This window comes from Syngnathus typhle, linkage group LG8, assembly GCF_033458585.1.
Source record: "Syngnathus typhle isolate RoL2023-S1 ecotype Sweden linkage group LG8, RoL_Styp_1.0, whole genome shotgun sequence".
Lineage (NCBI taxonomy): Eukaryota > Metazoa > Chordata > Actinopteri > Syngnathiformes > Syngnathidae > Syngnathus > Syngnathus typhle.
Genome location: NC_083745.1, coordinates 14,380,399 through 14,391,655, shown reverse-complemented (window position 1 = coordinate 14,391,655; position 11,257 = coordinate 14,380,399). Strand labels below are relative to the sequence as shown.

General features: G+C 49.5%; 1 protein-coding gene across 4 annotated transcripts; it reads right to left on the bottom strand.

Annotated features, from left to right (window-relative positions):
• Positions 1-177: 177 nt before the first annotated feature.
• LOC133158448 (multimerin-2-like) lies at positions 178-10,817 on the bottom strand. Of its 4 annotated transcripts, XM_061285665.1 has the most exons (11): positions 10,344-10,817; positions 9,956-10,121; positions 7,867-7,989; positions 7,659-7,765; positions 6,780-6,848; positions 5,288-5,824; positions 4,582-4,937; positions 4,272-4,472; positions 3,499-3,939; positions 1,829-2,186; positions 178-1,067 (listed from the first exon to the last, which is right to left on the bottom strand). In XM_061285665.1, exons 2-11 carry the CDS (start codon positions 9,970-9,972, stop codon positions 790-792), a joined length of 2,487 nt encoding a protein of 828 aa, XP_061141649.1. In that variant the 5' UTR covers positions 9,973-10,121; positions 10,344-10,817; the 3' UTR covers positions 178-789. The 4 variants fall into 4 exon arrangements, with proteins under 4 accessions (XP_061141649.1, XP_061141648.1, XP_061141647.1 ...); XM_061285664.1 differs by lacking the exons at positions 9,956-10,121; positions 10,344-10,817 and adding an exon at positions 9,285-9,879 and having other exon boundaries at positions 4,293-4,472; XM_061285663.1 differs by lacking the exons at positions 9,956-10,121; positions 10,344-10,817 and adding an exon at positions 9,285-9,875.
• Between the last annotated feature and the right edge of the window lie 440 nt (positions 10,818-11,257).

Here is an 11,257-nt window from a genome sequence, read left to right as displayed (position 1 = left end):
GCTGCCTCCTGCAGGTCAATAAAGAAAGTACTTCTGCAAACCGGTCCTAAAACCTCAAAGGCTCTCGCAACACAAAAAGAGGTCAGCACGTTCACCCCAAAGGGTTGAACTTTTTTTAGTTCAGTCAAAATTGTCATGTTTGTAAAATCGCTCATGTTGACGATCAATTGAAGACAATTTCAAACATCTGATTTTATTTTAGAACACAATCATTAATTTCTTTGCTAATTTTTTGACATGTGGACCAAACCAGGACCGGAATCGTAATACCGGTCAACACTTTCACTAATTTCACATCTGCCCTTGTTTTGTTCTCTAGCATGGGTTTTAAGTTAAATTTTAATATCTTACCCCCTTCCCCGCATGCGTGTGTGTGTGTATATGTTACGTGTACTGCTGCTAACATAGGAGTTTCCCCATTGAGGGAATAATAAAGGATTATCTTATCTTATCTTATCTTAATAATAATAATAGGCAACACGGTGGTCGACTAGTTAGCATGTCCGCCTCAGAGTTCAGAGGTTGTGGGTTTGATTCAGGGTACTCCGCTTTCCTCTCATATTCCAAAGACATGCACAGTAGGCCAATTGAGCGCTCCAATTTGTCCGTAGGTGCGAATTGTTGTACATTGATGTATGCTCTGCGATTGGCTGGCAACACCTTCAAGGTGTCCCCCACCTAAAGACTGCTGGGATACGCTCCAGTATGCCCTTGAGAGGATGAAGCAATCCAAAAAATGAATGAATGATAATACTAATAATTTATCTACAATTTAATATGTAATAAAGTTCAGTTCTGGTAGGTCCCAAGGTGTTTGTGCGGGCCCCGCTTGAGCCGCGCCACCTCCTTGCCATGGACGCCATCCGGGCAGAAGGGCGCCGCCTCTATTTGGAGAAGCTTTGTCTTCAGCTTCTCCACACTCCTTTCCAGCTTCTGCAGGTTGCCGCTGTCTCCGCCGGACTGCTGCAGATGCTCCCGAGACGTTCTTCGTCTTGCTCTGCTCTTCGCAGCGCCGCGCAGCCACCGGGACGGAGGCTCAACCGCTGAGGCCGCCTCCTCCGCATCTCCTGCAATGACCGGCTCAAAGTCAAGGGCCATGCATGCTTATGGCGCTTACACTTAAATCCACTTCGGCAGCATGGCAAAAGCCAGAGTCAACCGCGAAAAGAGAAAGTCAGTGAAAAGTGAAAATAGTCAAAAAGTAAAAGTTGGAAAGCACGTATTTCCCTTTGAGACCACCCCAATCGCAAGCAAGTGTTGACGCTACTGTTTCATTTTCAAGTTTCAACCACCCTGGTGAGGATCAGCAGCTTGCTCAATGGCCAGAGAGACGCACTTCATATACTAGCACTCTCTGCCTAAACCACCAGTCATGGGTGACAATAGTTTTGGGTTACAACCTTGAAACTATTGGCAGCGGAAAAAAAGGAAAAAATCAGCTCTCCACTGAAGCCGCAACAAGCAACCGCACTTTAGCGATGGGCGCAAGAATACAAGAATTTCCCCTCTAGCGGCGCAATACGAATGCCCCCGGCCGTCCCTCTCAATCATGGCCCCAGTTCAGGAGGGAAAACCTACAAAATAGAACTGGGGTCCTATTCCATCATTCCTAGCTGCGGTATGCAAGGTGGGCATGGCCTGCTTTGAACACTAATTCTTTCAAAACAAACGCTTCGGGCCCCGGGCGGGACACCCACTTAAGGCCATCCCGGGGGCGGACCGAGCGGCAGGGGGAGGGACAGACGGATGCAACCGCACATACTCTTACTACGTTGCATTTTTTGAAGACGTCAAATCACGTCCGAGACTTGTCAGAAGCCAAGCATACCCCGCTCATTGCCTGTGTGGGCGGCCAGGTTGCGACTACCCAGCTTCTGCTCGAGCACCCTCAGGTGCTCTTTGAGTGCCGGGATGGAGTGCGCCTCCTGGTCCAGAACGGGCCACTCCAGGAACTCCAGGACCTCCTCGCCCAGCAGGGTCTCCAGGACCTCGCTGTGGCGGGTGGCGTCCTTCACCAGCGAGTTGAACGACGCTGACAGACGCTTCATCTCGGCCGACGCGCGTTTCATTTCCCCCCACAGCTTCCCGTCGGACGCCTCTGGGGCGCCGTCCCGGGCCTCCGGCGGCCGCGCGCTCGACTCCAGAGCCGTTGTCCGCCTCTGCTCTGACGTCATCCAGTCCTTCACCTGACAATTAGACAATTAGAGTACGTAAACCACAAAGGCCCCCTTGAATGAATGTAGTGTGGTTAAGCCATTGTGAAAGAACTTCCTTTAAGAGGAATCATCAAAAATATACTCAAGTGGAAAGGCAAACAGTAGAAGTCCTCTCATCCCACCAAGTAAAATGTAACACGCTAATCAGTGCAACAAGCAGTCCGGCCCTGATGCGGCCTGAAAACGTTTCACAGCGGCCACAAGATAACAGCAAAGCAAGACAAATGCTCCACACCAGCGGTGGCCAACCCGCGGCTCGCGAGCCGCATGGGGCTCTTTTACGTTCATATCAACATTTGTGTTTATTTTTCGTGCGTATTTGCTTCGCTTGAGTTCAATATGGTATTTTGGTCAAACGCGCATGCGCGTGAAGTAAAATCCCGCATAGGAGGAGGGACAAACAGAGCGATTGGTTTTGCTGGCTTTTTAATGAATGGCGACTGTGACTACGGGGGCCCATTAGGTCCAGAAAAGCTGACAAGACGCTTGCCAAAAAGGCAAGGAAAAAAATGCACAGCTAAACGAATATATGACGATGAACACAGGACGTTTTTAACAGAGTTAAAGTTGTTTTTTGTTGAACGCTATGGCAAGCCATTCTGCCTGATATGTCGGACGTCATTGGCGCACTTAAAAGCTTCAAATAGTCAGCGCCACTTCAGCTCACTTCATGCCAATATCAATAAGGACTTTGCAAAAGGGACTGAATTTCGCAAGAAAAGTTTTGGAGACTTTGAAAAGTCAGGCAGAAAAATAGGTACAGTTTTTCAAAAAAATTACGAAGCACTCAGAGACGGTCACACTTGCATTGTTTCAACTGGCTTGGAACATTGCATGGGCTAAAAAGCCATACAATGAAGTGGAGTTCGTTAAAATATGCCTCAGAGACGTGAAATCTTGTCTCCTGAAAACGACAAACTAAAACGAATGGTCTGTCCCGCCACACATATATAGTCAGTGAAAAAACTTATGTTTTTGTTTGTGGAATTTGTTGAACTGAGAGTTTGTCTGTGTGAGATAATGTGGTCTTTGGTCTGTGGTTTTAGTACTGTAGGAGTCAATTTGTCATTATCATGTTGGTGCGTGACATAATAATGTCACACAATAAATTTGGCTGAGCAGAGGGGTGTGTGTGTGTGTGTGCATGTTTGTGTGTGTGTGTGTGTGTGTGTGTGGGGGGGGGGGGGGTCATGTGTATGATGTGGCTCTTAGTCTCTGACTGGTTGGCCACCCCTGCTCCACACGCACTGGCCACAGCGGAGGTCCGCTGCTTATGCCATACCTGCTGCAAGCTTCTCTGGAGCGCCTCCATGGCTGCCTCCCGGTCCTGCTCCTCCAGAGTCAGACGGTTCTCATTGGCCAGCTCTGTGGCATTGGTCACGCCCACCTCCAGCCGGGCCACCACCTCGTCGAGATGCCCACAGTCACACTGGGACGGCGAAGGTGACACCGTGTTGTTCTTGTAGAGGAAGCTGTAGAGGTAGTCCACGTCCACGTCCATCTCGTGCAGCCGCCGGCCCTGCTGGCTCAGGTTGCCCGCCAGCTGCTCCACGCGCTCCAGCACCGCCACCTTGGCCGCCTCCACTTCCAGGCCTGTCTCCATGAACAGCACCTGGCCGGCGCGCGCCGTGCCCTCCAGGCGCTCGCCCAGCGCCCCGGCGTCACGACGCACCTGCTCGACGCCGCCCCGAGTCGCCGCCAGGTCCTCCGCCAGCTCGTCCACCTGAACGGGCAACACAAACGCCGTACTGCCTTGCGAATAGCAAAGACGAGAAGCCACGCCACGTTTGGAAAACAAATCAGCAAGTCAAACTATGAAAGGAATAGTCAAAGGTCAGCAGCAGAAACAGCCAAAAAGTACATGACAGAGTGAAGAAAAAAGAAGGCATAATGGTAAAAGAAAAGTGACAAAAAAGCAAGAATGGAGTAAAAAAAAAAAAATCGAAAGACTCAACATTAACCACGTTTACAAATTCTAAAAGTCAAAAAGTAGATGAAAAGTGACTAGCTCGGGCTGTAGGTAGCGCCAAACACAGAAAGGAATGGGCGGCTAACCCTGACGGTGGTATTGAGCACCATGTTGTCCAGACGCCCGATGGCCTCCCACACAGCTGACGTCTGCGATATTGCCAGCCGCACTTCCCCCAGGGGTGCCTCCACTTCGGCTTCTTGTTGCTCTCCCTGCTCCTGCTCATGCCCCACCGCCTGGTCCAGCTTGAGCTCTGCCAAGGTGGTGTTCATGGCCTGCAGGCTGACCTGACGGCAACAAGTCCAAAAGTCATCGGTGTGAAAAGTCACAAATTAGGTTTGCAAAAGTTCATGGCTCAAAGAAAGACTCCCAAAAGTTGGAGAAAAGAAACGATACCATGAGGTAGCTCTTGACGTTGCTGATGTTGTGGTGCAGCATCGCCTGCTGGGAGCGCAAGGCGCTCTCCAGCCGCCTGTGCAGCGTCGCCACCTGCTGGACGCTCTGCTCTACCCTGGCGTTCAGTCGTTGCTCGTAGTCGGCACGCTCAGCCCATTCCCGGCGCCGGGCGGCCTCCAGCTGGGCCGCGTCTCGGGTCAGGTCGTCCAGCCGCCGGCCGAGCTGCTCCAGCGAGCGGTTGAAGAGCTGCAGGGAGGGCTGCAACTGCAATGTCAGCAGCGCCACCATGTGGGGGAGAGCCACCTCTGCTGCGGGGACTGTGGAACCAGACCCTGGCTCCGCCTCCTTGTATGCACCTGAAGAGCACACAAAAAGGCCTTGATTTATAATATTTATTATCATTATGATCTTGGGAAACGTTTTCCTCTTTTGGGATTTTTCTTCTTTAAAAAAAAAAAAAAGACAATTTAAACCCCTAGTTAAAAATCTGACAGACGGTGAGTAGTGATGAGAATCGGAAAGCGGTTCTGTTAGAGAGCCGCTTCGCAATAATTTGATTGTCCGCTTCCCTGACGAGCCACTCATTGATCCCTCTCATATTCCCGTGAAGTGCGTAAAAAAGCAACGCGCGCACCGGCACCTGGATTCGTCTATTTGTCAAATGAGAAGAGTACGTCAAGCAAACATTTGGTACATTCGCACTTACCGGGACGAAGGTGCTCTGGCTGCTTGGGTTCTCTAGCAGGTTGTGGCATGTGTTCCTGAGTCCAGACATGAACGGGACGCTGTGTGAGGTTGCCCTCCTCGACACGGACATGGGCAGAATTCTGAGCAGGGTCCCTATCCTGGACCTGGACGGGATACTGTACATGGGAAGGCTGCTGTGTGGGGTCCTGATCTTGAACTTGGACAGGGTGCAAAACTTGGTTTGGATGCTGAGCGTGGTCCTGATGCGCAACATGTGCCTGATGGTCTCCATTTAGTCCGTGGGTGGGATCTTGAGCGCGGTCCTGCCTTGGTCTGTAGGCGAGATCTTGAGCACGGTCCTGGTTTGGTCCGTAGACGGGATCTTGAGCGCTGTCTTGCTTTGCTCCATAGGCAGGATCTTGAGCGCTGTCGTGGTGTTGAGAGTGGACCCGATTGTTTGCACGGACAGGAAGCTGACCGTGACTGATGTTGACCGAGCCCTGGTGGTCGTTCTGCTGTCTGTTTGGGTCGCTGTGCTGTTGCTGGGGAAGTACGCCTGAAAGACAGATCCAGTTTATACGTGTGTAGATTTTCTGTGTACCTATGGTTTACATTCTTCACATGCTATACGTATACTGAGGACATAATATGCTGCAGGCAGGAGTTGACCATAGTTTCGGAAACAGTCCGAGGTTTCATCCTACCCCAGGGTTAGGGTTCAGATTGTAGTACACTTTGTTAGCGGTTGTTCGAATCCCGCTTGTGACATTAGCTTAAGGGAACGTTGATATTGTCGGGCAGTGGCACAGCAAGGGGAGGCTTTGAAGTGGACCTCAAACTGCAAAAGTGTGGACTTGCGGTTTAAGGCTCAAGTCGACTCTTGAAAGCCACTTCCGGCAGCGAATTCTTTGAGCATGGGAGTACGGACAAGCATGTAATCACAAGTTTGAGATGCGAGTAGCCTGGCCTTGAGCAAGGTAAGATATCACCAGATATCTGTTTAGGTCAGAACCAAATGTTCAAGGCTGACTTTTTTTGGGAATGGCGGCGTTCACATTGAGAAAGCACCCGCCTGTAATCGGGGTCTGAAAATAGTGCAGGATCAGACTGGCCTTAATAGTGAGAAGAAGAAAAAAAAAAAGCTAAAGAATTTGCTCATGGAGTCACGCTGGCTGGATTTCATGACTTGGAGTTCCTCTGATTGTCCAGCGTCTCTGCAAAGGTGGATAACTTTGGGTCAGGAAGTGCTTTGAATTAGAGGTGTGGTGGGAGCGAGCGGGTCGCTTCGGGTTACTTCTGCCTTTCCAGCCATTTTCATTATTTCCCAAGCACAAAGCATCTAGCGAGAAGCCTGAACGCGAGAGAATAGCTCGTTTGTCCAAATGTAACGCGACCGCAATGGGCTACCGCCATGGGCAACCGCGATGAACGCCCGCGATGGGCAACCGAAACGAAGGACCGAGATGAACGACCGCGACGGGCGATCGTGATTGGCGACCGCTCATCCATACCAGCAGCATGGGGAAAGGCGGCCGCTCTCCGGACTTCGGAGCTCGTTGAGTCGTTCTGTGCATCAGCCACTGTCAAAGACAAGTCGACATATTCCCATTTAGTTTGTTTCGAAATCTGGTCAACGTGTAAAAGCACAAACGAGACGTCACAATCACATGAGCTAGCGAGCGCCCAAAATAAGTCCTGACAGGAAGTCACATTTTTTGACATCCGGCTCCTTTTCGGGATATCCTTCTCCGGACTCCAAGCAAACATTACTCTTTCCCACAAAAGAAGGCTGTACGAAATTAAACTGCTACCAGATACGGATAGACTCAAGACTCAAGTCGGGGACAAAGAGAAAAGCAATAGAATTTAAAATAGAACCCAATGGATACAAACGCCCTGTTCAGAAAGACTTTTTTTAGCCCCATGTTTTGACTGACCCATGCGTGTGTGCGTGTTTCGTGTCAACGTCACAGGCAGAAAATACATTTCCTTAAAAAATCCATTCTAATCGCCGAAAAAAGTGTACACGAGACGTTTTAGGTGAATACAGTATGGCGGCAAAATAGTATTGGACCAATACTATTGGTCCTCAAAGAGAACCTTGAGGAACCCCAAAGTTCATTTTCAACAATTTGACCGTTCGATTTTAAAACGTAAACGGTTCTCAAATGATGGAAATGGACCCCAATCACCTCTAAAGGACATGAGTCGTACCCGTAATCGTGTTTTCAAACGGGCTCGTGTGATTTGTCTCAGCCAATCAACAGAGCATAAATCACAATAACAGCAGGTAATCGACATTGGACTCGGACAACCGCGACACATTGAAAAGATGTAACGCTTGACAGCTTGTTGCTATGACGATGATGCTACGGAAGACAAGAAGTCACCCGTGTCGTCGCAGTTGTCTCCTCCGTGACCCGGACAACATCTCCACAACAGAGCCGTGGTCACCTTCCGCTCCTGCTTGTAGAGCGGCCGAGTGGACAGCTTGTACCTGCGCACACGCACGCAGAGCGAGAGCGTGGTGGAGCGCGAGTCTCTGCTGCCGAGGTTCGGGGAGCCGAGCCGCGGGCGCCTTGTGGTTGCGAGGCTTACATGACCAGATGACAGTCCGGTGTTCCGCTGGGACACGGACTTTGGGACTTGATAGTGTATTTCTCCGTCCCGCACGCCGCCGCCACTGTGACCATACGCTTCTGCACAAATGCACACCAGTTCCTGCAGAAGGCACACGTGAAAAACAGTTGCGGGGGTTCATTGTGATTACGGCGGCAACACTCGGATCCAAACGCTGCATATAGTTTGAACAGCTTGGCTAAACGTGTCAAAACACGTGACTTCGGACTTTTATTCCTCCATTGTTTCTTGCACTTCCTTTTGGAGGGGCATCACGGGGAGGAACAATCCCACACTCAAACCACTCGACAAAAGTTTTGATGGGTTCGGCAGAGTAGAAGCTGCCGCTTCAGTATTTGAAACGTTGCCATCATTCAAAGTCCGATGACTGAGAAAGCAGAGGAATGTCATTATTGACAATGTTGCTTTCCTGCAGAGATCAAGCGGGAGACAATTTCCTGTCATCTTCTAGTGGCAGAGTGGGTGTCAACCCTTTGGAAGCCAGCAAAAGCCACATGAAGAGTCCTTTGGCGTTTCCGTCTATTCCTCAAGGTTGGCGTGTCCTCCGCGAGGCACCGCCAAAACACGTCAGTCGCGGTGACATCTACTCTTGTTTTTTAGTCCAAACACCTGACGCAGAGTGACGCACACGTCAACACACGAGTGAGCGCCTCCCCTCCCTCCAATGACTGCAAACATCATCAGTGTTTTGAGAAGAATGCGGGGGGCTTGTAGGTTCCATTCTCAATCGCACTTCTGTTGGGGCTGAGCTGGAGACCAATCGAACCTGGACTGCTTCCACTCACATTCACCCCTCCGGATATATTTTGTTTTCAAGAACGCAAACATTCAATTTGCGCAAGGTGGGACGAGGAAAAATGAAAGGCTCTGCAACAGAATCGAACAGGGACTTGATAACTGTGAGGCAGACGTGCTCATCACTAGAGTGTCCAAGTTCAGGATCAAGTTGAGCCGAGGGTGGCGCTGGAGCACGATTTCGACCTGATGAACCCCCACGGCAAGAGCAGCTGCATCAAGTGCTGTGACGGGCGGGCCTGTCTAATACCCGGAGGGAGGCTCGTAAAGCCTCTCTGTGGGTGGCAATCGTGAGCGAGACGCTAGCAGTCAAAACACGCAAGGACTTCCTGCTTCCTCACAGTCGTGGCGCCACACGCTTGGAATGTCAGCAAACAACAACGCTCGAGTTCCAAGTTGCAAATTGGGCATGAAGGATTCATCACTAACAGCATCGTCTCCTGGACAGTGCGAACAAAGGAACATCCTGATCGGATGCTGACAGACATCCCAAAGTCTATTGCGCAATCAACGGGCAGCAGTTCCCGGGGTCTGAAACGCACAAGACCCTGAGGATGCTGTTGTCGACTCGATGGACTCACCCGCTTCGGGCTGGGTAGTTCCCTCCTATTGGGGGGGCCTCCTTGGTGGCACCTATGACGTTTACCGTGCCCCCCCGATCCCCTTGCTCATCCTCCTCCCGCTCCACCTCGGGGTCTCGGGCCCTCACGTCGCCACGAGTGTTCAGCACAAAGGCCAGAAGCACAAGCAGAACCTTCACGGCTCTCATGACTGCTGCTTGAATGAGTGGGGGCTCGTGCGCCTGCCACCTTCTTTTAAAACCAAGGAGGAGGGGCAGCGGGATAGGCAGGAGAGGAGGGGGAGGTCACGCCCCCACAGGAAGTGACATTATAAGAAATCTTATCATGAGCTAACGTTCAAGACGTTCAAGTTTTAGCTTTGGAAGTTGAAGGTGACGAGACAAGATGCTGCTCTTAGCCAGTTGCGTTTGTGCCATCGTTGCAACTCCAGTTCCCATTAACACTTGTTTCATGTTTACAATGTTGAGATGGTGTCAAACTGGGGTCATTACTTTGGTTCATTTGTGACTTGCTGCTCTACTAAAGATGATGCAAAAAATGAAAATGCTGGTCCAAGTCAAGCGAGAACTTCTCCTGGTCTATTATGACCAAGGCAAATGACTCACGTTCTGGTGACGGCGCTCTCTAGAGGTGGGAAAGTTCTCAGAGGTCTTTGTATTCAAAGCTGTCACCTGATATCTGGAGGCATTTCCTCCTCCTGCTGCTCCTCAACCTAACTCCCTTTTCCTTCCTCCTTGGAAACAAATCCATGGTCCTTTTTCTCTCCCTCCATCTTCATCCTCTTCCTGTCTTCCGATAAGGACGCAGGAAATCCAGGAGGCCGCTTCCTGTCACGCTCTTGATCGAGAGAAGACATTGAAAGACAAGTTCAACATCCTTCATGCGATTGAGGAAGAAAAGTAAAACAACAAATTTGCTCACATTTCAACACAAAACATACGAGACAGTTCAAACCGTTTTAATTCTCTGGCCAACATAAGAAAGATAAAGGATTGTTGGCAGCAATTGGAGTCCACAGTTAACGCATTGCTACCATGGCAACCAAAAAGGGTACTGCACCTTTTAAAATAGATCCCGATGTTGCGTTTTCAAACTCTGGCCAGGAGACGGCAGCATGTTCCCATACATTACGTCACACAACGCGCCTGCGACAAAGATTGAAGAACGGCGTAAAAGCAGCCTCGTGTATATTATGCAACAGCGGTATTTATTAATCAGAGCTAAGTCCACATATGAATCCATTCGTCGGGACTTCCCACAGGATCATTCCCTGGTAGTGTAAAAGCTGGGGGAGGGAGTCCTGATGGTGTAGGGGTACACTTGCTTGTCTTGAGTGCAGATGTTGTGCTCGATTTGGTTTCCCCGTGAGATTTCGTTCACCCTGCCGCGGGAGCGCGCACGCCTTGTTTGGAAAGCGAAAAACCCATGCCGTACGGTCGTACGGCGTCAGCACTATTTTGTTTTCAATAAAAACATAAAGAATTCACGTTTGCGTCAGTCAATTTTAATTTTTAGAAAGGATTATTCTCATTTGATGTCTTTAAATTCATCCGCGTTCTGCCATTGAAGGGGGGTGCATTCAAAGACCAGTCGTGCAAACGGAACACTCATTCACTTCACCAAAAAGCAACAATATAATGACGTGAGTTCTTTGCATAAACGTCGATGCAAAGAAACTCCTCTTTTTGGGTACCGTTACATGCTACAAGGAGTATATATTACAAAGGAGACTTTATACTTAATTGTGATCATCATTCATCCATTCATTTTATTACTCAGGTATTTTCAATTTATTCATAAAAAAATATTAATTTGCTTTAAAATGACAGCGCCATATAATTAAAAGCTGACACTATAGCAATGTCAAACGTGTTCATTTAAGAAAAAGCCCCACACGTTTTGTGATCAAATCTTTCATAACGAGAATGATTTGAGTGAATTGATTTGAATGAATAATTGAGAATAAATTTCAG